This window comes from Platalea leucorodia, assembly GCF_965183815.1.
Source record: "Platalea leucorodia genome assembly, chromosome: 1".
Lineage (NCBI taxonomy): Eukaryota > Metazoa > Chordata > Aves > Pelecaniformes > Threskiornithidae > Platalea > Platalea leucorodia.
Window position 1 is genome coordinate 26,243,031 of NC_138823.1, and position 27,765 is coordinate 26,270,795.

Below are 27,765 nucleotides of genomic sequence, written 5' to 3' on the forward strand. Positions count from 1 at the left end.
AAACTTGAATTCATGTCTTCTTCCAACAAGCCATTGTGGAACTAGCTGAGGTTGCTTCCAGCCTTCTGTACAGTTTGTAAAAATAAGGGGTTTATTATAAGATTTCATCTATTTCTAAAAAGAAAGATACTAGACTGTAAATGTTGTATAAAAATTTAAATGAATTTAAAAAATAATAAAGTTTTGAAAGATTTTTTCCACTTCCACACATTTTAGAACAGTCTTCCAGCATTAGCCTAGAAGTAAAGTTTTGCCATTGCTTGAAGAAACTTCTTTTTCCTTCTCTGCGCAGCAAGCTGTAGGACTTCCTCGGGATTACTGGCGTTCAGCTCTGTCTGGCCAATGGCTTTTATCTTGAAACAAAAGATGAGACAGCGCTAGCACCACGCGTTCCAGGAGAGCTGTTCCACCACAAGGCATTTTCAGCACCGGCTCAACGGGGGATTTCTTTCTGTAACATGCGGTGCCACCCCACCCCTCAACCAACAACTTCACATCAGCATCCAGGCTCAATATTAAGAATTAGGCAACAAAATTAAAACGGGAAGTGGCGATTCTTTTCAAAGACGGTTTCAGGGAGGGACAGCCACAGCGAGGAAATCCCACACCCCCAAGCACCCTGTGTTCGCTTACTGCTATCTGCCGCTTGTCCGTCTCGCCTCTTTTGTGGTGGAGATCTGAGGGTGAGTCAAGAAAAGACACACGGGTAGGAAGTGGGCTTTTTCCAGCCACGGACATCCAGTGTGAGCTTTCTGTAGTGGCATTCTAGTGAAAGGATACATGTCAAATACTCCAAAATCGTGACATCCCAGATGTATTCGTAGTAAGAATCCATGGCATCGTGACTGAAAGAGAATACAAGGTTAGATTACCCAACGCTCACATATTGTGCATGCGTATTTATAAACTTTGTTGTACCATTTACCTGTTTTGTTCCTGCAGTGCCTTAAATGCAGTTTTATAGTCTACTTCTCTGAGGAACTGGCATAAAATGGCTACCTGTAAGGAAAGGCGCACAGGTGATTTTCACAGCCTTCGTTCCCCGCAAACTGAAGTCTTCCACAGAAGCCCTCAGTAATCCCACCCCGTTTCTAGCCCAACCAACTGCTGGTTTCCGTAGCAAGTTCGGAGCACCTGAACTTCCAGAGCGTACGCAACTCATTCTGCAATAACCAACAGCAGTAGCTAAAGGGAAGCAAAAGGGTTTTTACCCTTTTACCCAGGGACTGACTTGGCTTCCAAGTTTCTAAATGCATTTAATAGCTCTTAACTCAGAGGTCAATACCAGCCTCGTTGCTTCTTGGAGAATGAGCAATCCCACTGAACAACAGTGGCCACACAGGGCTACCATGACAGACACAGCAGCTTCCCAGCACCCCCCCCCAGATTCTGGACTCTCCCTCAACTCTACAAAAAAAAAAAAAAAAAAAACACCAAACAAAACCAAAAACCAAACAACCAAGAAAACCTCCCAAACCAAACACACCTCTATTCTAAGAGAAAAATGGGACAACCCCCCCAGACTATTTCTACTTTCTACAGCATTTCCAAGTATATGTTTATTTACTCCTTAGTTTGGGTCCTTTTAGTGTCCTAGAAGCAACAGTAACAACAAAATCTATTTTATTGCAGATTATATTTAAAAGAAACAATCCAACTGGATTGAGTTTTACTTTTCAGAAAGTTCCCCCCCCTCCCCCTTAACATCAAAATATTTATGAACTAATGTTTTCCTAAATGTCCATGTTTCAACTCTTACCTGGGTGTGACAGTTGAGTAAAGAACAACACTTGATCATTCTTTTTATCACCTAGAGAACAGTTAAAACACAAAACACAAGTTTTGAAATGCTAGTATTGGAACACAAACAGCAATTTCTGTAATTTTTTTTTTAAATACAAGGGAGCAGCTACATAACTATGTACGTTCTTCTAACGCGCCCCCAACAACTCCTGGGTTTTAGCGCATCCACTGATCAACGGCGCTTTCATCCCTTCGCAGACTTCACAAGAGCACGACGTGTGCTACAGAACAAAGCGCCGGGTTTCTGGTCGGAGAGCCGGGCTGCGGTCGTTAAAAAGCTTCGCCTTCATCTCCTGCCGCCCACAGGAAAGGCCTGACCCGGGTGGGACCGGCAGAGGGGGCGGGCTCAGGGACAACAGCTCGCACCCCCGGGCAAAGACGTGGCGGCGAGCAGCAGTGCCGCCGCCCGACAGCGCCGTGCTCCCGGCAGCGGGCGCAGCCTGGACAGGGCTGCGAACCTTCAGGGTCCCAGGCGCTGCCTGAGGCTCGCCCTTGCCATACGTATGGGTACACGAAAGGAGCAGCAATCGGACAGCGTATGAAAATAACCTCCTTCCCTGGGCCTGGGCATGACCAGCCTATCGCCTGCTGAGAGGCAGCCTACAAGAAACACAGTGGTTGCCTAATGAACAAGGCAAATGCCTGGATAAAGGCCAAAGTGGCTGCAAGACTTGAGCGGAACGTGCTGTGGCGGGGATTGAAGATTCCCCCCAGCACACCCAGTGGTTAAGGGGTTCTCACTCATGGGCCGCTTGCCAGCGCCTAGCCACTCGTCACACCGACTTGCCAAGCACCCAGGCCCCTGCCACGCACAGCGCCATGCCTCCGGTACGCTCTGACAGCGGTAAGTTACAATCCCACCCATCTCCGGGCAACCTTGCACAGCGCTGCGACCCAGCCCTGCTCACTGTCAGAGTATGGAAACCAACACCAGGGTGTGTGTGAGAAGGAGCCAACGTGGTCTGGATCTCCCTGCTGATGCGGTCCACGCTCCCGCCCCTCCGCTGCGTTAGCTACAGCAGACAATATTTCAGAAGCGTTCAGACAATACGCTTACGTTTGTCTGCACCACGGGTGGAAGCAAGCAGGCTCCATCCGCGCGATACCAGCACCAGAAGCACGGCGGGAGCGGGCTGGAGGCTCGGGCCAGCGCTGCAGCACAGCCAGCGAGGAAGAGCGAGCGCTGCTGCGCTGCCCTGAGCTGGTCTGCCCGCCCGGCACCGCCCAACACGGTGCGGCCCCGCGGGACGAGCCGGGGGACGGCCACACCGCACGGCCGTGTGTGCGCTCTTGGCTTTTTCATTTGCTCACTACTGCACCGGAGTGCGGCACCAGTGCCTTCCCAGCTGGCAGCTCTGCACATTCAGCCTACAAACTAACAGAAAAGCCTTCTGTGCTTCAGCAAAAGGGGAAGCTTCAGATTTTCTATGGCCTTCAAGCAACAAGCAAAGAAAAATGGATCTATGAGGATTCATATCCCTAAATGCATCAGCTATAAAATCTTACAAGCTACATCAACGTGTGCGTGTTTAGCAGTTTTGTTTCTACAGAGAATTAGGATGTTGACTGGATCCAAAGAGATATTTTTGTACATCTAAATCCCCTCATAGCTCACCTGGTCTGTGTACACATCTGGTGGCACCATCTTATTAAAGAAGTCTGAGCATACAGCTCCTGCCTGTAGATAATAGTGAAGGGCTGCTGAATACTGATTTGTTGCTGCAGTGGAAAAAGACAAAATAAGGTCTCAAAAGTAAACACAGCAGTTATTTCTAAGACTCAGATCAATTGTTTATAGAATTACTCAGATACATATATCTCATAGGTGAATTCTACTGGGAAGGTGACTTGCATATCGTTGTTTCAAAAGCGCAGACACACAGGAGGCAGTAAACCAGCGACAGACAGAAAACTACACAATCAGGAAAACTAGCAACACAGGCAAAGTTCTGCCTTTTGAGAATTACTTTTTACTGTTCAGGTATTTGATCTTAACTCCATCAACCTTAGAGCAGAAAAGCAGCTTGTCTTCCCTGAACTCCGCACGCGGGTGGCAGTGAAGGAATTTAGTTGGTGCAAGTTAGAGAGGGCCAGCTGATGCCACCACACCCATCTCATGGTTCAGCACCAGTTTTACTCCCAGTAAGTCCTTACTGAACCAACACAAAGACGGTTTTCAAGGGCTCTGTGGTGAGAGCAGTCTGATTGTCCACACAGCTTCTGAAATACAGACCTGACACATGCCGGGAGTGCTCTTTCAGGTACCAGCTTGCAAGGCTTCCTACGTAAGCATCCTCCTCCTGGGATGTTGTTCCACTTTGTACGAGCAGTAAATACTGCCAGTTTAACACCTCAAATCACTCCCCCATATCCAAGGTGACAGCCCTAAACACAAGACTAAGACCCCTCCCCTCACCCCAAGGGTTATAAAGCATCTTCTAGACAAATTTGTCTCCTTTGGAAGCAACAGGCTAGGATTTCTGCACTACATCTTACAGCACACCACAGACACCCTCCCAGTGCAAAAAAAAAAAAGATTTGGAAACATGCACCTTGCCTCCTGCAATAGCCCAAAGCACCAGCAAGTAGATGGCAGAGGCACAGCACACATCCTGTTTTACTGCCAGAAAAGAACAATTTGGCTTAAATTGCTAAATTTCGCTAGACCGGTCTCAACAGGTAATTTAAGTGGAAGAAATGCTGAGCTACCTTTGAGGATGGCTATGGCCACGTCCTTCTCTAGCACATACACCAGGTAGTACCGTACTTGCCTGGCTATCTTCTGAAAGTTCATTCGTCAACACCTGCCTCTCTACTCTACTCACACTCTAAAGCAAGCCCCAGGAACTGACTCTAGGTTGGGGAATAATTTAACAAAGCATAGTATCACAGAGCTGGCCAAGGCTTCCCCAGGCAACCGCTGCCCTGGTACAGTCTGGGTGCGTGTCATGGTGCCCAGACGCTGCAAGAATTTATATCCCAGTTCTGCTGGCTGCTCTCAGCTGAGGAGCAAGGATAAGTACTGGGGAAGTGGCAGGCAAGGACAGAACAACAGGAGAGAGCTTCCCATCACAACCAATGCTAGATCAGGAGTTCATGCTTCCTCATTTACAAATCCTAGATACTTCCCTATATAAAACACAGATCCTCTCTACTGTGCTCATCTTCTGCTCCAGTGAAGCTGATCTCCACATTTAAAAGCAAGCACTATTCACACAACTTTCCATCCACTTAATAAGACTCGAATGCTAGGGGTTTGCAAAATATACCACTCAAGGACCAACTGCACCCACTAAAAAAAAGTGATGTTAACGAGGACACTTAGGGTAAAGTTTCCCTTACCCCAAAAGCAAGTCCGCATGACCCATCAAAAGCTCAGTCTCTCTGTGGGCTTAGACAACCTCCCAAATTCACCTACACAACTGCATGTAAAGATTTTAAACTCATATATCACTTAAGCTTCTTTTCACAAGAGGAAACACAAGGAAGGTTATGTCAAGCAAATCTCAGAGAAGCAAGGTACCCCTACACACATGCTAAAAACAGACATTGGTTTCACTTACCAAAATAAATATCTGCTTGAATAATTAACCAGAAGTGGTTGTTTGCGTTGATAGTCAATGCATAGCTGACTAGTTCTTTTACTGTAACAGCCACAGCTTCAAAGTCCACTGACTGAAGACTAATGGAAAAAAGGAAGCAAAATAATTCCTAAATTATTGTTTTGGTATTTTAAGCAGTAATCTGATTTCACATCTAGTTTAAGTCCAAAGCACCTTGCATTAAATGTCAAGCAAAAATAACTCCAGGAAAGATTTAGTGTTAACTAAGACTACTATTGAGTTGTTTCAATAGAGTAAATCTGATAGAACAAATACACCCTTCACAGGCTTGGACCAAAAGTCAGAACTTTATCTGCGGCTGACACCACAAAAGGGTTTCGTGCGAGAATATATGTTCTCCGTTTAAAGGAGTTTGAAGACAACACCTGAAACCACTACAAGTTTATCACAGCATCTGCATAAATGGCCACAGACAGCAATCTCTGGAAACTTGTGGAATTAGCTTGGAAAGGAAGGCTGGGAATGGTTTGGCACATTGCTTGGGCAGTCTTTCCCAGAGCTCATGTGGAATCTCCATTTTTAGAAACAGGTTTTTTCTCACCGTACTGCTAAATTCTGGTAACCTTGAAAATTACTTTCTTCTGATTAACTTTATAATATACATTGACGTCTACGTCGGTAACAATGAGACTATTCAACCAGACCAATTAAAGACAGATTAACCACACTAAGCATTACACGCTCGCTCTTTCTCATGAGAATCATCTCTCTCGATGCATACATGGGATCTAAAACAGAGGCTCTGTAGGGCTAGAACCTCACTGAACTTCATTGGAGAAATACAGTTCAATCCAGCCAGAACAAATCAATGCATACCATATACCACTTAGTATTTTGGCAATTATTCAAACACACACCAAAAAAATATTTGTTATTTTGCATTAAAATATTATATAGTTCACATAGTTACATCAGGCACTGGAACAGGCTGCCCAGGGAAGTGGTTGATTCCCCATCCCTGGAGGTATTTAAAAGACGGGTAGACGTGGTGCTTAGGGACCTGGTTTAGTGGTGGACTTGGCAGTGACAGGTTAACGGTTGGACTCGATGATCTTAAGGGTCTTTTCCAACCTTAACGATTGTATGATTCTATGATATAGCTCAGTAAAGCATGCAGCTAAAAAACCCCTCCGTTTCTACCTGCAGCTCCATCAGGACCATCAAATTAGGAGCAAAAACCTCCACGCTATCAGACCAATCCACCCGCAAACAGAATGGGGGTCAGTGGTGCCCCTACATGGCAGAATTCACACTAACATACTATAACTAACACACAGTAACTGGAACCAAACCAACTGCGTGAACGCATATTTTGAAAATTGTATATTTAATTATCATCTTACTTGGGGATGGATGAGGGCCAGATGGAAATGTGCTCTGCTGCAATATCATTCACAATATCTTCCTAAGAGGAGAAAGATGGTAAGAGGCATTACAGAGAGAAACACTTCAAGAAAACCAAGTGAGATGTTCATGATATATACTAACCCGAACATTATGAAGCTTGACAAACAGGGACAATATTGTGGTTAAAACCAATGGTTCCTGTAAGGAAAAAAAAAAAGTATTCCTATGAACTAACAAAACTCCACTTCTTTCCCTAAGCTTTAAAGCTGTGTAAGAAGTTCTGACATCATTATACTTTCTTACTGAAATAGGGCAATATTTTATTAAGAACCCTGCAACGCAGGAATACTGTGAGCAAATTTCTGTAGGAAGTCTTTAATTACTTCAGGTTTTCCTGAATAACTATTTGGATATAAACTTTACTTAGGTTTTACACATCTTTATGTTGTTTCTGTGACTACTGCCTAGCCTTAAACTTAAGCTAGGTATCCTACAACTTTCTATACATTTACAAACCCACAAGGTATGAAACAATTTCCCTTCCTCTTACTTCTGCTGCTTAGTTACGATGCAAGTAGCAGCTTCCTTCTCCCTCCAAAAGGAATGCTTTGCTTCGTGATAGCTGGAATAAAATGAACTTCATGATAGCTGGAACAAAATATACTCCTAATGTTAATAGATCTCCACCGTCAGAATTCAGGATTTTTAATTTTTTTTTTTTCCCCACACTGCTGTATGGCAGGTATAGCAAATTCAGAAGTTCTTCAGACATATAAAACACCTGTATAGCTATCAGATTTTCTGAATTTAACAGGAAAAGTCCAGAAAAATATTATACCAAAAGAAGGTTCTGGTTGCAAACACATTCTCAAGGCCACTATAACTCACCCGAAGCTTTTTGATGAAGGACAGCAATTCACTCCTAAATGAGGGACACAAATATCCTTGTAAGTAATCATCCACAGCAAAGAATATATGCAAACTTAATACACTGAAAACGAAAGTCAGTAAAACAAATTCTTCACCCACCAAAATACTCCTTAACCTCTAAGTTTACAAATGTAAGGTATAAAAGTGAAAACGCTCAAGCAGGTCATTCACTTTTAATACACTCACTGGCAAGTTTTACTTCTACATTTAAAACAGGTTAAATAATTGATTTCCTTGTCATGCCACATCAGAAATTGTCACCGTAATCTAGGCAAGCACAGCCTGTTTGGAAAAGGTTTCACTGCTTCTTTTCCATAACAACAACAGGGTCGCTGCCCTTTACTGTATGAATCAGAGGGGGTCAGAAAATGTTCAGTATCCTAGAGTACATCTGTACTGCTTCCTTTTTCTTGCCAGAGTATACAGCCGAAATATACACCGAGCACATACCCTCTTCCACCCATCCCACAGCAGCGTAAGCAAAAGCAGCTGGCCTTTAGGCACACGTTAACCTGATTAGCTCAAGAAAGGCAAAGAAACAGTCAATAGTTTGACAGAGGCACTTTTTCCAAGTTTTTAACATGGAAAGCTGTTCAATATAATCATACATTCCAGAATTTACCATAAAAGGCAACTTATAATCAGGCTTGAACTTAAGAACAGGCTGAAAACACTTACAAAATCAGTCCTGAACCAATCCATCAATCAATCAGTTAAGGCTAAGGCTGGCATGAGTTAGGTAACTGACAGTGAAATTACTCCAGTCAACAATATTTTCTTTCTTTCCCTCTCCCCAGGGGCTCAGCTGAACTAGAATTTCATTTCAAGATTGAATAACATCTAGCTTTAGATTCAGAAACCTAAAGCTAAGTGTAGACACCTATGCTGTGAGCTAGGTGTTTAATAAAAGTAGTTAACTGATGCAGTCAATGGAGTCTGCAGAGCAATTCTATTTGATGTAAAGCAGACACCTCCCGTCAGTCAGCTAAACTGCCCTCTAGATGCCATTGACTTCATTGGAAGAACTGCACCGATTATAACGGGAGCACAGGCATATATGCTTTGGCATCTATATGTTGACCTGAATCCCATGTGCTCCTTTTCTCTCTCTGAAAGGGAAAGTCAACACATCACCGCTAATACCCAACACCACCAGTGAGCGTTCACTCGGTAGAGATCTTTAGCTGCTGCCACCACTCTGCTAGCGGAAGCCAGACAATTTTTGAAGGGAACACGGGGTCAAATATAAAATTCAAACAATCTTTAAAAATAATTTAAGAAAACACACCTGTACATAATGCCTAGTGTAGACTCCCTGTGTTTTATCAAACTCACTCTGCCATCATTCCCCCGTTTGTGCTGGTTGGATACACTGCAGATTTGTACAACGACTTCCCAAAGGTCTTTAGCTGTCCGTCTACTTTCTTTGGGACCTGGAAGTTCTTTGCATGTAGCAGCCAGCAACTGTCCCAGCTACGCAATGCGAGAGAAAAAAATACAGTCACTACCGCTCCTCTGAATACTGACTACAGCAAAGGAATTACTGGCATTTAAAGTGGCTAAGGAAGTGATTTTAAGTTACAAACTACAAAGCAACGTGACTAAACTTTGCAGCAGAGGACACTGATGAGGAACCTGGAAGACAGGAATTAAACAACAGAGGATTTTCCCCTTTATTAGTTTCCTTAGGGTGTATTTCATTACTACAGGCTCCAGAACACAAGCTTTACACTCTACTTAAATATATTGCATAAAACCTAAAAACTAAAAATACAGTTTTACAAAGACTGGCTCCCTAGAGCTTTCTTCACGTCCATATAATAATTAATCTGAACCAAAACTGGCACCCTCTGCTATTCAGAAAAAGCTGAACTTCAAAATGGAAATTAGGAAATACCCCAGGTAAGCAGAGCAGGCCAAAAATTAATCTGTCCTGTAATATGATCTGCATTCAGCTTCATTGCCTGACTTTGAAGTAGAAACATTGCTGTAAAACCATTTTGAAAGTAAAGTTTCAAAAAAGGCGGTGCTTGAATGTCTCCAGAAATTCAACACTGGTGTTGGGTTCAGAAATGGAACCACTACAGCGCACCTGGAAAACAAGTGTCTTAGGAACAGAAAAACAACCAGACATGAAGCCTGAGATCTGTGCACTTCTCATACCTCCTATGTGAATCTAGGCTGAGTTCCAGCTGAGAGAAGAGTCCTTTATGGAAGTGCTACAGGTTCTAATCAGCTTATGGATCACAACCACACATGCCTGATGCTTATGGAACCAACCTCAGCTGGCAGCTGACAAGGGCTAAGATGCAGTTTCATCTGTTCTTGCAGCACAGCCTCCATGTCTTTTGTCAACCGTCAAATACACTTATTGCTTAGCCCTGCTGTCTTCTATACCGGACTTATTTCATTATAGTCACAAAACCTGACACTCTTGAGACAGAAAAAGTCAATTATAGACTGACAAGGCTTTGAGACTGAGCACTCATTACCTTCACATAAGGATTAGTTTGAACAAGAGGTAATGGAACTTGCATGGTCAAATACTCATTCTCACGCCAGTTTAACAGGAAGGCAACGCATTCTTCAGCTATAACTTGTCGAAGAGGAATATCTGGAAGAAAAGGCATTCCTTGCTTAACTTTTTTTTTTTTTTGAGAAAACACAGCATTATATGAAAACAAGCAAAACACATTCCTTCTAATTACCCATGTTCCATATCTATCACAGAAAAACACAATGCTTAGCCCTACAAGAGACTTCACCTCTGAAAATCAGGAGCAACAACAGCTTCCTCCAACCACAACAGTACTACATGCCTCCCTCAGTGTGAAGCTGTGTGGACTGCTTTAACAACCAGCAAAACTTTTCAGGTGAAAATGCAGACGTTTACCCTGTTCAAGTCCTTTAAGTGGCACTAAACAGAAACTGTCAGTGTTTAGTACCACGTAGGCATCATGAAGTTGCTGCTTCCAGCTTCTAAAAACTAACCAAGCTTCTAAAGACTCACTGAAACCAGTGTCAAACTTCACTATTGTTTTTCCAATTATACACCTAAATGGTAGATCTACAATACAAAGTTTGTTTTTTTTTCCTTTTGCTAAAGCTTTGTGCTTTACAGCGTCCCAGGGAAGACAGCAATGTACTTACCAGGTACTCTCATTTCCAAATATCCTCGGACTCTGCTTATAAGATCAGAAGGAGGACGTTCTCCAGAAACACCAGCTCCAGCTTCATGAGTGTAAATGTCCAAAAGTAGCATTTCATTCAACATGACTTGACGGAGTTTTGGAGAAAACTCTGTCACAAGCTCCAAGCAAGCAGCAAAAAGCTGTTTTGCATGGACAAAATCCTGCAATAAAGAGGTTCCTGTAATTAATGGTTCATAATGGATTCATAACGGAAAAGACTAAAAATTAATGTGCTGTTCAGCTCTATCCCAGCTGAACCAGCCTCGGCATCCATCGTCATTAGCATTGCTCAAGTATCTCACAATTACTATTTACATTTTTGAGTCCTTTGGACTTGCTGTTAAGCTTAACAGTTCCAACAGTTCCAGATTTTTCAGACAAAACAAGAAGTTTAAGCAAAAACATACCAGAAGTAACTACTGGCATATTAGGTACAGTTCGGTTTTACCTTCTGGTTTAGCAAACTACAGTATTGTCAATTACAAGGCAAAACAGCATTCCAATAAATTCCTTATGTAAAACAGCCAGAAGAACAGCACTTCATATCAGTAAGTCAAATCACCACTGGCTTTAGATGCAACATGATTTAGTACATCATAAACAAAACTTCGTATGAATGAAATTACCTCCATGCCCAACTCCCTGGAAAGCCATTATCTTTGCTCTACTGATGGAACTTTGTGAGACAGAAATATTTAACCATTATATGACACACAGAGCTTGTTACTACATCTCCCTCACCTCCCAATTTTTCAATTCTTCTCAAAAAGGGCTTTCCATATTTTCAGTTTTGTTAAAACTCAATTGTCCAAACTAACTCACCCGTAACTTCAGACGGCTTGCTCACCTTAATTGCACAGCAGTGTAATCCCTTCGCCATAAGGATGTAGACCAAATCTCTAGTCAGATTGTCTTTGATTCCTAAAATAACATTGCCGTAAACATTTGGTACTTCCCACTGGGAGAGAAATACATAGGACATTTGCACAGAAACAGGTTTTAGAATTCACATCACTGCTTAAAACATTAAAAACAAAACTCAAATATTGAAAGTGATTGACATCTAAGTGCCAACTCTTTCATTTTTACAGAAGTAATGTATTGCTCCTATAGAAGTATAATAAAAATGCCTAGCTACACTACTTTGTTCATACTCTGAATATGCAATAATTGGGAGGGAAAAAAAAAACCAAAACAAAAAAAGACAAGAAATCCTTATTTAACAACAACAACAACAACAACAAAAAATCTCTTCTCTCCTGCTCCCAGCTTCTAATGATAGGAATTTAAATTAAAATAATATTGCTGACTAGTCAGAACACTGAAAGTAAAAGCTACAGAAATTTGTTTTCTCACAAGGAAAGCTTGTGATACAGTCAGTAATTCCTTAAAACAAAGCTTATACATTTTGTTGTAATACTTTTCATAGACAATGTGAGTTTAGATAGGTGTCATTCTTATAAAACCAGCATTATGCAGAGAGAGGGGAAAAAGAAAATCACATTGAGGGTCTAAGACAAAATGTTTACTGTTCACTGCAGTATGATACCTAACCAGTCCCTGAATCACGCTCTCTCATGACCACATGAAATAAATTACCTTATTTGAAACTGTCCAGAATTGGCGTTCTGAAGTCATACCATGCAACTCAATTAAGATCTGTCGAATCCTCCAAGGATCTACTGACAATATGAGCTGGTGTTCAAGCTGGCCAATATTGACACTTGCTGAAGCTAGAAGAAAAGCAATCAGGTCTCCAGCACATTCCTTCTTAATGTAGATGCTTGCATTTCTTTAGTATATAACATTTTAAACATAACACAGTAAGAACAGCAGAAACATCAATGCTTTTGTAGGTCCCATGCATCCTTTTGTGCCCTTCCACAAACACCTTGTGCTAGCCTCCCAGCTCCCCTGACCTAAAGGGCTGCTTGCAAATGACCCTTCTCTCACACCAGCAGCTCTGAGTATTCCCTTACCCTTGCTACAATGAAGCAATAGGTTCAAGATCTGCACCCAAAAAAAAAAGTTCCTATACTGCCTTAGTGAAAATACGCATTCTCACAACTGGCTTAAGTCAATGCAAGGCTGTGTTAGAGCTGAGAAGGTAAGTTCTTTCCAGCTCCAATCACCATCTGGCACCTCTTATGTTAGCTTTGACTTGTGCAGCTGCACAGCCAGCCAACTATATCTGGGAAATGGACTGGCTGAAAAGATCTGGGTTTTACTTTGGTAGGTTTAAAAGTTCATCCAGATGGTACTCCTGGTCCAGCTCCCCACACAGTCACAGAAGCATTAGTGCTGGTGTAAGTCCAGAGGCAGGGTGCCCCTTCTGGGAACAGCTGCCACAGCCAGATTTGGTTCAAACCAACAGCCACATCTCTCTTCCACTTGGTCAGCTAGGACACATTCATTTGAACGCACCTATTATACTCAGTTGAGATGCAAGCAAAATACCAGCAAATAACAGCCACCTTCAAAGAAGCAGGACATTGACCAACTAAAAATGGGAAGTATTCTCTCCCAAAAGGGCCACAAAAATGAACAGAGGGCTGGAACCCCTCTGCTACGAGGAAAGGCTGAAAGAGCTGGGGTTGTTCAGCCTGGAGCAGAGAAGGCTGCGGGGAGACCTTACTGCAGCCTTTCGCTACTTAAAGGGGGCTTATAAGAAAGATGGGGACAGACTTTTTAGCAGGGCCTGTTGCGATAGGACAAGGGGTAATGGTTTTAAACTAAAAGAGGGTAGATTCAGACTAGATAAAAGGAAGAAATTTTTCACGATGAGGGTAGTGAAACACTGGAACAGGTTGCCCAGAGAGGTGGTAGATGCCCCATCCTTGGAAACATTCAAGGCCAGGCTGGATGGGACTCTGAGCAACCTGATCTGGTTGTAGATGTCCCTGCCCATTGCAGGGGGGATGGACTAGATGACCTTTAGAGGTCCCTTCCATCCCAAAGCATTCTATGATTCTATAATAAAAACATTCTCTCAAATTTTTCTGAGAACAAACCTGCACATAGTAACCTCAAGCACGGAAACAGGTAACTGCCTGCATATAAGTTAATGTAAATGCTGTGAAAATTACCCGGGATGTCATAAAAAGAAGTCACAGGTTTTGTGCACAGGTTGATTCGAGGAGATCTCTTCCGCATTTGATCAATGAGCAGCTTCCGCTCATCATCTTTCAGCAGTTTTATGAACAGCTCATGAGACGAAATCATGAAGACAAGCTGAAGATCTTCCAAACCCAAACATAAGTTTCTAAACAAATAAAGGAGTTAATACATGAGCAGGAAGAAGCTGCTTTTTCCAGTTATAAGTTCTCAAAACATTTATTGTGCTGTATTACATTGCTTTCAAAGTGTAAATTCATGTTATCTCAACATGGGTACATACTTGAGAAATGCTGCCATTTTTCTCTTCAGTGCTTCGGAAGCATTTTCCAAGTTTATTGATCTTGAACAAACCTGGGAAAGAAAGAAGTAAATAATTAAGCAGCGCCTTAAAACTCTTAAAATATTTAGTTACAGACAGCGTTACCACCCTGTTTTCTGACTCACAGTTAGTATCGGGCAGTAACCCTCGCTGTCAAGGGAGGCAACAAAGTTATCTGATAAACACTGTAGCCATCACAGATGGATCAGAGTTTCTTTCAACCTGTACACCATAGAGGCTGTTTCAGACAACTGTTATCTTCCCTCAGACACAATTCACATTCCTTTTTCCTATTCCTCTGATATTCAGGTGTGCTGACGTTGAGTGCTACAGTATCAGTCAGCCTCACAAGATCATTAAATACAAAGCCCTTTTACATAAGTTTAAAAATGAACCAACATTTCTAAGTGCAAAAGCATAAGACTCACTAGGACTAACAGGTTTAAAAAAAAAAACAGTAGCTGAAAGATAACTAGATAATTGAATTTAATTGCCAGCTTGTAAGAAACAATATTTTTCTGAGAAATATGTTTAAGTCCTAATACAAGCAGTTGATGGAACAGCTTTTACTTGCTCTGAAGTACATAGTACTGTCAGTCAATTTTTGCCACATGCTTGAAGAGACAAGCAAAAGACAAGCTCAAATTAAGCAAAGAAGGTATGAAAATAACAGCAAAGCAACAAAAGAAGCAAGTTTAGTTTGAGCAATAATAGTTTCCTAAAAAGCTTCACTGAGGGCAACAGTTTAAATCTCACATATACAGTAACTCAGGATCATTTCATGACACGCAAACTTTCACAACAAAGCTGGTAAGGGAAAGCGGTCCTCTTCAACAGATACTTCTAATAACTCTGTCTTGGAGAATTTGTTTCTTTGTTCCTTTGAAAACAAACATTCAACAATATCTCTATATAATTTAATGATGTCAGGAATCACAGCAATTTCAAATCCAAGCTGAAGCAACAGGTCAACATTGGGTCCTCCCCAACAGACGGAAACAGAGCTATGAACACAGATGCAAGACTGACCCCCTAGAGTGTAATTGTACTAACTGCAAAGAAGTTGAATAATGTTTGAGAAGTTACCTTACAAAGTATTTTTCTCTGCTTCAGAAATTTGAGCATTACTTGCAACAATAATACAGTTCTATGGGGAAGGAGATATCTCATTTCCCCTTCTAATTTCAGATAATTTCTTACCTCAAGAAGGAAGTCTATTTTCTCTTTGCTGGGTTTCAGGAACAGCTGACAAAACTGAATATCAATTGTTCGGCCCTGCAATACATCGCAGACTGTGTTGCACACGCAGACTTTGAAACAAACTTCATCCAGAGCATCATTCCTGCAAGAACACAAAACCAAAGATCACAGAACTTCTCTGACAAACACAGAGTTGGTATCACAGCAAAGCTCCAGCTGCCAGATCCCAAGACAAGTTTGGAGCACATGCCTCAGTCCAAGACTGCATTCTGAAAAACTTTACTCAGGATCTGCTTAAGCTTACCCAGGATCTCACTTTTTTTAAAAGAAAATTCCCTCCCTGCCCACAGCTCTGTTTCACACGCAGACTTCATTATTGCTTCAGCCTGAGCACCACTGGAACTCCAACTAGAGCTCTGTCAGCACAACTGACACAAAGGTGCATCGCTTCTTGGCAAGCATACCCTGAGCATGGCTGACAGCCCAGAAGACTTCAGGAGTATTTATTCACCTCAGAATACACAACTATTGGACAAAAATCAAAACAAATAACCACAGCCTATGGCTTCTTTCTCTTAATCCTTCTCTGTGTGACTCAACTAGATCGCAAAGTCATGCTCCTCCATCCTTCTCTGTCTAGTGCTCATCACTGAAGGCGCTCCGTATCAGCCATATCAGAGATGAAAACACCCCTACACAGTGCTAAGCCACAGCCTCTAAGATCCTCTTCTAAGAGATGTTTATTTGACTCCTCTCTCACTGAAGTGAAAGCTGAATTCAGTAACTACTAAGTTCTTACACAACAGGCTGTCACCATTGATTCTTCCTTTTCCTCACACACGTGTTTGTAAAACTGAGCCTCTCTCACTTCTTCAACTGAAATACTTGTAGGCACCTTCCCTTCAGAGAAAAATTACCATCATGATTATATGCAGATACTTCCCATAGAGCCCTGATTCAGGTGTTTATGTTCCACAGAAGGTTGAATTTTGGATGTGACCATGTGCTCAGCATTTCTCAGTTGGGAGCCATCCACAAGCTGCTCTTGTAACGTGCCTAATTCTCTCCACTTATTATAATTTTTTTTCTTTTTATAAATGTAGCGTACTAACCCTTCAGCCCTGGGCTAGTTCAGCAGTACACAAGGCTCATAATCACAGATAACTACACTACCCGTGTTCCCAACACTTCTCCTGCAATATTACCGCTTAGTATGGTTAGCCTGACCAGCTTTGACTTCAAGTTTTAGGAGACCTCTAAAGAGGCATTACCTTTGTCAGAAATTTTATATATACAGACACACACACATATATGATCAATTATGAGTTTTACCACTTTACTGATTTTTTTTAATTCATGTAAGTATTAATACTCATTAAGTTTTTTCCCATATATGGCCAAAGCGAGATATATCACAACATAGTTCCTTAGATGGAAGATGTAGTTTAGACTATTGCTAACAGAAATAAAGGCTGAAGTTTTCTGGATGCAAGTAATTTGTTGTTAGAAGATTTTGTTTACTTTCCATGAAAAACATAAAACTCATGAAAACTGTTTTTCATCATCACTGAAGAGATCATTATTAACATCTCACCCTTGTTGAGCTTTTTGGAAGAGTTCTCTCAGCACCGATTGCCTGAACTGAACAGGTAAACTGAGGGTTAGATTATCTTCAAGGAATATCTTCACTAAGTCCTGTAACACAAACACAGAATAGTCAATGGATAATGCAAAAGATACAGATTAGAGTAGGTTTTTTATCTTCTTTATCTTAACAGAAGCAGCTTACACCCATACGTAATACTAAAATTCATTAAACAACAGGAAAGGGACCAAACAAAAAAGTTCTCTAGCATCAGAGCATCAAAGAAAAAAAAAAAAACTTGCACATCTCAGCAGCAACATTCCCTGAAACCCAAAGAACTAGATTCTACCTGAAAATTCCACACATGAGCTAGTAGGAATTATTTACATTGTATGGAATCCAAGATATTTTAATCTAACATGTATCATTCCTATATATGTGTTCTAAACCAGAATGTTAATGGTTAACTGGAACACTTAAAATTTATTAAAATCCCTATCAGTTCAGGTGGAATCATCAACATAGAATGACAAAAAAACCCTCAAACATACGTGGGTTAAGTACCCTACCTGATAGTTGCCAGATTTCATACAGCTATGGATTTGACTATAGGGAGTTGCCTGTTGAGAAGCATCATCAGAAGATGAGGTAAGAACTCCACAAGCCTGACAGTACCCAGCTAACCGTTCTTCATCGATGGTGAAATGAAGTGATGATGAACCATTCTGAAAAGTAAGAGTTAATCAAATCTTAGTGGCCAAAATATTATGAAACATAAGGTTAATTCAGAAACACGAGACTCACAGTTTCCCCAAGTAACAGCAAAACAACAAAAGAATGGGCGCATACACATTTCTTTTTTTTTAAATAGCACACTTTTATATGTGCTCTTTACAGTGTAGACCATGTGTTGTTTATTATTTAACTAGAGTTTTGCAGTTTTAGGAATATAAATATGAAGCAAAATAAAAAGGAAGCATACCTTAGCTGTAAATTAAAGTGTTGCATTTTTTAAAAAGGTCAGAACATAATCTGATTTCCAATGGAAAGTTAGATAAAAAAAAGAATAGGAAGTGCTGTATGGTTACCTTCCTCAAAAACACATCACCAGAATCAAAATACCACAATGGACAGAGAATGTACTGTTGAGTTATATTAGCACTGGAGATGTTATTTTTGCATTTCCTGCATCAATACAATTTGTGTAAGAGAATATTCATTACAAAATGTAGAACAAAGCAGCAATATATTGCAGCCGATTAATATAATTTCAAACAAGGAACAATGTGAAAAAACAAAAATTGCTGTCAAAATCCCATGGAGTTTCTTTAAAAACCATGTGTACCATTAACAGTTATTAAGTTGCTAAAGGAAGCAAGCAATAATTTAGAGAAGGCTTTTTTTTTTTTTTTGAAGAGTTGAACGTACACACTAATAAAACACTTATTACCTTTGCAATCAACTCCTTTGTTCTGAAAAACTTTTCTTTAGCATTTTCATGAACAGCTGCATTTGTAGATCCTTGTTGAAAATAGATTGCACCCAAATCATAGCAAACCTGCAAACAGCATTGATATAAAACACATTATCTTGGAAATTTATTTAACATTTTAAGTCAAGATTAAGTATTTCAGCTCAAACCTCACACGTACTTTAAACTATTCCTAGTTTTATCTAATGTACTGACATATGCCACACACCTTTCCCCACATATTTCAGTTGTTTCCTCTTTAACTGCGATCTCGGTATGAGCAATTCTGCACAAGCATTACAAAATTACAGAATGATTGCCATATAATTGTTAAGAACAATGCAATAAGCTGTCCTTGCCATATACTGGTTTACTCCAGAGGAGGGGGAAGCAACTGTATTTACAGTGTTCAAAAAAGTTCTAATAATGTAAAAATGAAGTCTATCTCATTGCATTAAAAAAAGAACACAGGAAATATTAACAGAAAAATACTGCAATTTCTTTCAAAAATATTACTTAACACTTTGTCTAAAGAAATAGATATAAATTGAAAGCTTTAGTATAGAATGTAAGGTACCTGGCACTGTATCTCCTCTGCACTGATTTTCAGTCCAGCTGTGGAACTCTCTGTTTCTCCATTCACCATACCAGGCTCCACGGCTAATAAATCCAGAGTTCTTATAGTGTGGACATAAAGATCTTTGTTCAATTTAAGTGCTCCTTCTAGGACCAGGATGGAGTCAGCAGCCTGCTCTTTCAACTGCAATAGTTCAAATGCATTGAAAAAATTAACCTCTTGGTTTTCAGTTTAGCTCTGGGTTTAAATTAACACTAGAAATGTAACAGTACAGTAAAACGATAGTAAAAAAAAAATTGTCCTTATACAGCTGTCTTATTGCTATGTAGAATCTGCTCCTGTATTTCTTGTACAACAAGAAATTTGTGACTTCTACTTCAGTTTCAAGTACTCAAGAGAAACAGGATCAAACCCTTACTTCCACTTGAAACAAATAATTTTTCTCTGTTTCACCTATACCTTTTTGTCCGTTTCTGGAGCATTAAGTCACGCAAATTTTAAGTTATTATTTCACAGCTGAAACAAAACCAGCTTCTATGTGAACATCAAGATTTTTTCAAAAAATCTGATGAATTGGTAAAACAGTTAAACATCATTCATGCTCACCTATTTGAAAAAATATGAAAAAGTAAAAAATTGTAGAAAATGTATAATACAAATTATTTAACTGATTCCAAGTAGTACAAGGGTAGGAAAATGACCTAGGCTATTTATGGAAGTAGAAGGTTTGTTCTTCCTCTTTCTTGCCTCTCTCAAAGGGAAAAAATTCAGGCACAACTAGCATTCTGTTGAAAGCTACATACAGAAAACACTCCGGTACTAAATCCTTTTTAAAAAAACATTTTAAGTAAGTGTTGAATTTTGCTGCCATATGATTTTGCAGCTCAAGCATGGTATTGTCTTAATTACTCATCACACACTGATTTTGTAGAGGCTTGCTCGATTCATATGGCTCCAAGGATGGACTGATGAAAGAATAACTCAATCACAGAAAACAAATCCCACACCACATGCAGTGCAGAGACAACGCCATCCAAAATGCACACAGTGGAACTGTGTAGCAAATACTAAAAGTGGCTAATATAATATAAATGTACTCAATCCAACAAAACTGTGATGCAATTGCTTATTTCTTGTCCGTTCATATTTACATGTAAATTCAAGCAAATACAGAGGGGAAAAAAGTCTCACCACTTTCAAAATATTTTCAGTTAGTTCCTTTTCTTGCTGCATCTGGTTCATCCTGGAAAACACAGAGAAGACATCAAAATTTCAATTATAAAGCAAACCTGCATGTTATTTTATTTCATGTTCCAGACCACAACAATTAATTCATAGTAAGTTTTGCTTAATTACATTGTAAACATCATTACGCAAGACCGCTGACTGTTCTCATCTATCTATATCTGAAATACAGAATTATATAACGAAAAGGTAGTTTTGGATGAGAACGTAGTTCAATAAAATGGAAGTGACAAAGTTTCCATTGCTTTTTTCTTTAAAAATCAGGTTGTTAATGTTAGCAAAACTATCACGAAGAAATCAACTTCCACAGCCTCAAGTCTCTTGAAGCTTCACTATTTAATTCTTCTCGAGCATGTGTCAGGGCCAGAAGTGCGTTCATGTGCTTATGTAAAAATTACAAGTATTTTCAAATTATTTCCCCGCACAGAATCTTTTGATTCAGGATCAGACTCTGACACATATAGGACAATACAAGATTTACAGTAAAATGAGTAGTAGTAGTGGTATTTTTAATCAACATACTAAACAGACTCTCTCAAACAAGTATGGCCCAATGCTGGAGTACAGAATTAACATAAAACACATGAAAAGTATCACTGAGATACTCCCAACTTTATTGGAATTTTATAACATAAAAGTCAGTGTCAAGGACACGTTGTAACTAAACCCACACAACTTCTAAATTCAAAATGAATACTGACTTTAAATTACAATTTATTGCCTAATGAAGCAAGTGAAAATACTTCATTTTGCAGGTTATCATACATAATGCGGCAAATTGCTATAATAAAACTGTATTAAGCAAGACACTCTAAGTTAAAACAGGATGCAAGAAATGTACTGTGTTTAAACCAGAGAATAACCATTCTGCCCAGGCGAATCGCCATCTCCCTTTCTCACATGATTTCTTCATGCCTCTATGAAGTCACAGAGATTATAATATACTAAAAGAGTGGAACAACAGACAAGTACATATACGTATCAAGCATGTCTGACAGGAAAATAAGAATATACTTGAAAGAAATGCAAGTTTTCCATGCTACAACTAGCCATTTTAGGCAACTGTATGTTATTAACATGATTTAATCCAATTAGAAATTAAATTTCTGATTACAAAATACACACAAATTCCAAATGAATTATACCTGTAACTTACACATTTAACTGGGGTGGACCAGGTTTCACTTGCTTTACAGGAAAACTACTTTGAACGATGGTCCTTATGGCCCTACATAGGGGAGAAAATTAAGCAAAGAATGGTATTAGCCTCAGAAGTGTAACAAGTAGATTACATGCCTCTTGAAAATAGCAGTTTATCACTTCAGGTACATTATACCATTAGAATACATCCTCCACTCAACAGCACATCTAGTATTTAAGAAATGTTCTTATGGCCATAAAAAGCTACAAGACAGCAAGATTTTTTTTCTTTATAAGGTGACAGTTCAAACTACTACCTTGATTATATTTTAGGGAACAAAGCCAGCTGTAGAACAGCTTTCCAGACTCAGCTCCTCACTATAACCTAACTACGGACCAAAAAATTATTAATACTTTGAGATTCTTTCTCCTTCTGTGTACAAGTATATAGATAGAAAAAAACATTGTTTTGTTCTATCATGATTTTAAGACTATTGTCTTAAAGTAGTTTACCATCTGTTGTAGAGTAGTATTGCCATTGCAGTGGTTGGGGGTAAGCTGGACAGGTCGACATCCACATGTTTAGTTCCTGGGGGAACTTTGCTGATACACAGAAGCTCATTCAGTAGCATGTTCAGTACAGGAACAGACAAGCTATTAAAAAAAAAAAAAAAAACGAGAATCAGATACTTCATACAGTAATCCTACTCCTGTAATGTTTAAATTATATACACTGCTATACAGTACTATATTATTACTTAACATCCCATGGAAGTAAGAGCAGTATGTTTATTTAGCATAAGGAAATGCTCTGTATCAGATGGCATTCTAGATCAGGTATGTAAAGCAGTTACCAGTATTAGCAGCGTAAGTTAAGCCAATGTGGAAGGTTGCCCTGACAGCTGAACTACTACTATGCACCACCGCATCAGTCCACACAGACACATCCCCAGAATAATCCAGTCACCTATAGCAGCAGGTCCCAACTAATAAGAAACTATTTTCAAAGAACTTCCAGATCATACCTCCAAAAGGTAAACAACCACGTTTCCATTGCAAATGGAATTTCACTCATGTAAAGGGAATATTTCACTGTTTTGTTATGGCTTTATCTCCCTTTCTGCAGCATCCACTAGCAAACAGTGAAGTTAAGACTAGGTACTGGAATAGAACACTGTAGAGCACTGCAAGCTGTATTATGTAAAATATACATTAGCTGGGACAGAACCTTCCTTGATAAAATGAGAAGAGATGCAGGCTGGTCTGCGTCACTCCAAGCCTTTGAGGTATAATTTAACACAACTGAAACACTATTACTGATTTAGACATTATTTGAAGTCAGAAGTGATCAGCTACTGCCAAAGCACCTTTGCTTCTGTGAAAAATTTGCATTCTTTGCAACCAGCATTGAAAACAACCAGGGCAACTACACTTTTAGCAACTAAAGGCAGAATTCCCATTTAACAAATTTTAGGTCTTGTGTAGTATCAGACTCCAGGTCTGTTATCAAGCTATCACTTTAAACTAACAAATGCTGTTTTTACTATGTGAGGTCCAGGAATCTTGTTTTCATTGGCAAGAGCAGAACATCATTCAACTGTTTATAAAGGCAGAAGTTTCAGAAAAAAACTGGCCTCAAGCTGTTATTTTATTTCTTTTTAACTACCATGACTTCACCTTTGCATATAATCAGTTAAAAACCAAAAGCATGTTTCTTAATCAAGAACAATCTTAGGCTTCATGAGCTAACAGAACAAGAGCTCTACTATATAGAAATGATAAATTAGTGGTTGAAATGACTTCAGATTGGTTCTCAAAAAACTCACCACAGATGGACAAAACAATCCTATCAAAACCCAGAATCAGCCCCAAACTGTCATACAGTATGGCTGATTTTTGAATCAGGATTATACCTGCATTTTTAGAAGTAAAGGTAATAACTGACAAAAAATACACCATGAATAAATGTCAGCATAAACTCCTCCTGCAAGAAGGGAAACAGCCATAAAAAAGCCTTCTTGTACACATTTACATACATGTGCTTTCAAAGCTAGAGTATATATTAAAAAATCCCTATTGTATACCAGATACTTTTGTCCATATAATATTTTCACAACTAACCACAATAAAGGTTTCCATTTATTCTCTGCAGTTGTGCAGTATCTTGCAAAGGTACTTTGGCAAGCCCGCTGCACAATGCTTCACTAAGGCAGATAAATATGACATAGCTTAACAGATGACAAAAATATTATTTGGAGAGAACAAAACAAAACAACAAGAACAACAACAACAAAAAAAGAGAACTTCATAGGTAAAAATCAAGAACATCTCATTCCAAGCCCTTTTACTGCTCGTTATAGGACATTATAAAAAAAAAAAAAACACAACAAAAATATTATAATACAAATAAAAGTATATAGGAAGAAACAAGCCCTACCAGTAATCTGAAGGAATACAGTTTTTTCAAAATAATTCTGAAATTAAAAAATTTCTATATAACATCATAAAGACCATATGATTTTCAGATCAACTCAAGAGAAATAAAACGACTTTTTTTTTTTTTTTAAAGAAACTTCAACATACTCAGAGTCAATGTAACTTTTATCTAATGAAGACCTTTCTTCTTCCAAGGTGTCTGCACGCCAAATGTTTTTGTCTTTATCAATGATCTGGACAAGGGGATTGAGTGCACCCTCAGTAAGTCTGCAGACAACACCAAGCTGGGTGGGAGCATTGATCTGCTGGAGGGTAGGAAGGCCCTACAGAGGGACCTGGACAGGCTGGATCGATGGGCTGGGACCAACTGCATGAGGTTCAACAAGGCTCAGTGCCGGGTCCTGCACTTGGGTCACAACAACCCCATGCAACACTACAGGCTTGGGGAGGAGTGGCTGGAGAGCTGCCTGGCAGAAAAGGACCTGGGGGTGTTGGTTGACAGCCACCTGAACATGAGCCAGCAGTGTGCTCAGGTGGTCAAGAGGGCCAATAGCATCCTGGCTTGTATCAGGAATAGTGTGGCCAGTAGGACTAAGGAAGTGATCGTGCCCCTGTACTCGGCACTGGTGAGGCCGCACCTCGAGTACTGTGTTCAGTTTTGGGTCCCTCACTACAAGAAGGACATCGAGGTGCTGGAGCGTGTCCAAAGAAGGGCAACGAAGCTGGTGAAGGGTCTAGAGCACAAGTCTTATGAGGAGTGGTTGAGGGAGCTGGGGTTGTTTAGTCTGGAGAAGAGGAGGCTGAGGAGAGACCCGAAAGGGTCTACCTGAAAGGAGGCTGTAGCGAGGTGGGAGTCTGTCTCTTCTCCCAGGTAACAAGTGATAGGAGAAGAGGAAACAGCCTCAAGTTGTGCCAGGGCAGGTTTAGGTTGGATATTCAGCAAAAACTTCTTCACCGAAAGGGTAGTCAGGCACTGGAACAGGCTGCCCAGGGAAGTGGTGACGTCTCCATCCCTGGAGGTATTTAAAAGACGGGTAGATGTGTTGCTTAGGGACACGGTTTAGTGGTGGACTCGGCAGTGTTAGGTTAATGGCTGGACTCAATCTTGAAGGTCTTTTCCAACCCAAATTATTCTATGATTCTATGCAAGTTACAACTGGGACACGTATTGCCCCACTAAGATTTTACATTTCTGAAATGCAGCTCCCTAACGTGCTAAGCATTGCCAGAGTAAAGATGTTCTCAACTGTTCTGTCTCATCAGACCATTCAGCAACTGAAATAATTTGGGCTAAAAAAATTCAAAGAAAAATGCAAAGGTGGATTTTGCCCATTTCAACCACAGTCAGTTCAGTATCTAGTTCGCAGATATATGGAGTGCTTTACATCAACAAAACTGGAGCAAGACCTCCAACTTCAAGCATGTCAGACTGGGGAACTTAAGCTAGTTTTGTCACTGAAGAAAACGTAACCTAAAATTCATCTTTATGCAGTTTACATGTGCATATCTTAATGCCTAAGACCCACTATTCTTCCTCTCTAAATTATAAACAGTATTGAGCTGCTCACAGACACCGTCTTTATCAAAACCCTTTTCTAACTCACAGACGAAACAGAACTTGATTTCAGCTGTCACACCCAAGACTCTTCTTAATGTAAGGAAGATACTGTCAGAAAAGGGAGCAAGACAGATTTCCATTTGTTAAAATAAAGATCTCAAGCCGCTTCAGTTTAGTAATTTCAGCATGAAGATGTACAGACTATACCTTTTCTCTAATACATCCAAATCCCACTTCAGATGAGCAGCAACTTTAAGAGCAAGAAGTTTTAAAATGCGGTTTCTTTTGTTATCAGGTGGTGGCTGGACTTGGTTCTGTTCATTCACTGATGGTTTCGAAGCTTGTTCCAAGAACTGGACAATCAGCTGTACAGGTGGTGGATCTGCAAAAAACATAGCCACTCCTCAAATCCTTTGTAAGCCCAGAAATTAATTTCTTGTTGCAGCTATGAATAGGGATCTTATCTCCTTGTCATTTATACAGCTGACATTGTCACCTGGCAGATTCTAATCCCAAAGGGTATGTTGCTTATGCTGGCTCAAGTCAGACTATTAACATATCTTTGTTTAACCTTCAAGTTTACTTGACCATGGTAACCACACTCTCATACTTTTATTTATTTTCACTATTTTGTATTAATTATGTTTCAGTACTTGCATCTCCAGAAAACAAACGTTGCCTATTGAAATCACAAGCGAGCTGTTGTAAAAATATATACCTCCTTGTAATTCTCCTCTGTTTTTTTAAAATGTATTTACAAGCAACTGCTGGTACTTCTGAATACATTTAGAAGATACCTTCAGACTGATTTAAAAAAAAAAAAAAAAAAAAAAGCCCCCAAATCTCTCCCTTACAATAAGATAGTCTCACCAGTACCTCTGAGCTGTTCTGAAAAACTGAAGACAAATCATAATTATTATACTCTCATTGAACTTTGTAAAACATAGAACTAGTAATAATAATTATTTTTAATTGCAAAATAGCAGTGTAAGATCTAAGCATAAAGATGTAGCCTGACTATGCTTAAATTTCCTTTTTGTAGAGGCAATACTGTCCCAGGTTTTCCTGTTTCGTCCACCTACTTGTAGTATTCAGGTACTGAAAAAGATGATTCCCGCTTACGATCATCAGAAGATCAGCTACTTTTAAATATGGTCACTTTCTTATAATACATCAGACCAGGTTTCTATTCATGCCAGGTCTAAACAGATAGAGCAGTTTCAGCACTGAACCTTTAGGAGGGCTCTCGTTCCTGACGGCAGCAAGACTTAGTGGGAGAAAACCAACTGCAAATTGTAATGATTTTTACAAACTGCGCTTCACGTTGTAAAAATAAAGAACTTGCAACATTTCCCCAAACAAAACTCACATATGCGAAAGGAAAAGTCATCTACCACACCGGAAAGACGGAGAAATGAAGTTATTAAATAGGAAGGTTAACGCAAAACGAGTGAAACGCGTTCGCGGTCCCTGCGGCCGCGCCGGCGCGGCCGCACGCCCGCCGCCCCCGCCCGCCCGCGCCGGGGCTGCCCCGCGGCGCCGCGCCAGGAGCCCCCCGGCAGCGGCCCGCCCGCGCCCCCACCCCGCGCCTCACGACCGCTCCGCGCCCGAGCCTGCCCTTCGACCGGCGGCTTCTGGCCACCGCGTTACCAGCGCCGGGGCGGCAAAGCCCCGCGGCGCCTCCCCGGGGGGAAGCCAGAGGCGAGGGAGGGAGCGAGGAACAGACGAAGGAGGGCGGGAGGGAGGCGGCGCCGGTGCGCGGCCGGCAGCGCCAGCAGCAGGCCCCGGGAAGGCGGAGGCAGCGGCCGAGCCGCAGGCCGCAGCGGCGAGGGAAGGGGCCCGCAGGGAGAGGAGCGAGCGTTTCTTCCGCGGGGCCCGTGAGGAGCCGGGGAGCGGCGGCCGGCCGCGCCCAAAGCCGAGGGGAAGCGGCCGCCAGCAGGGCCGCGCCACACGCACCGGGAGAGGGCTTCTGCAGGTGCTGCTCCAGCAGCGCCTCCTCCAGCAGGAACTCGAACCAGGAGGTCTGCGGCGGCGTGCAAGGCCGGCTGGAGGTGGCGGCCTCCCGGTCCGCCGCTTCCGCGCTCATGGCTGCTGCCGCTGCCGCCGCCGGCCCCCGGCGGCCCCGCACGCGGCCGCGCAAATCGCGCCCTCCGCCGCAGGAGGCGGCAGCGCCCGCCGACAAGATGGCCGCCGGCCACCGCCCCCTCGCGCAGGCAGGGGGCG

The 27,765-nt window shown here is 41.0% G+C and overlaps 1 protein-coding gene across 3 annotated transcripts; it reads right to left on the reverse strand.

Moving 5' to 3' along the window:
* Positions 1-56: 56 nt before the first annotated feature.
* INTS8 (integrator complex subunit 8) lies at positions 57-27,705 on the reverse strand. Of its 3 annotated transcripts, XM_082325915.1 has the most exons (27): positions 27,499-27,705; positions 25,750-25,924; positions 22,062-22,202; positions 21,565-21,636; positions 20,355-20,406; positions 19,164-19,346; positions 18,566-18,673; positions 17,685-17,840; positions 17,125-17,225; positions 15,531-15,672; positions 14,292-14,362; positions 13,981-14,156; positions 12,494-12,627; positions 11,742-11,852; positions 10,854-11,055; positions 10,196-10,317; positions 8,992-9,176; positions 7,662-7,695; positions 6,915-6,971; positions 6,770-6,831; positions 5,367-5,485; positions 3,419-3,522; positions 1,760-1,810; positions 926-999; positions 781-845; positions 634-677; positions 59-353 (listed from the first exon to the last, which is right to left on the reverse strand). In XM_082325915.1, exons 1-27 carry the CDS (start codon positions 27,626-27,628, stop codon positions 237-239), a joined length of 2,988 nt encoding a protein of 995 aa, XP_082182041.1. In that variant the 5' UTR covers positions 27,629-27,705; the 3' UTR covers positions 59-236. The 3 variants fall into 3 exon arrangements, 2 of the variants coding, with proteins under 2 accessions (XP_082182042.1, XP_082182041.1); XR_014229657.1 differs by lacking the exons at positions 59-353; positions 634-677; positions 781-845 and adding an exon at positions 2,861-3,235 and having other exon boundaries at positions 964-999; XM_082325916.1 differs by lacking the exons at positions 22,062-22,202; positions 25,750-25,924; positions 27,499-27,705 and having other exon boundaries at positions 57-353; positions 21,554-21,637.
* Positions 27,706-27,765: the final 60 nt, after the last annotated feature.

Coding starts and splice junctions, on each gene's coding strand:
- INTS8 (XM_082325915.1), bottom strand. CDS start 27,628: ATGAGCGCGGAAGCGGCGGACCGGGAGGCCGCCACCTCCAGCCGGCCT. Junction 17,841..18,565: donor CAAAGGAGTTGATTGCAAAG/GTAATAAGTGTT, acceptor CTTACTTTTCAG/AATGGTTCATCATCACTTCA. Junction 1,000..1,759: donor TACTCAACTGTCACACCCAG/GTAAGAGTTGAA, acceptor CTTTCCTTACAG/GTAGCCATTTTATGCCAGTT.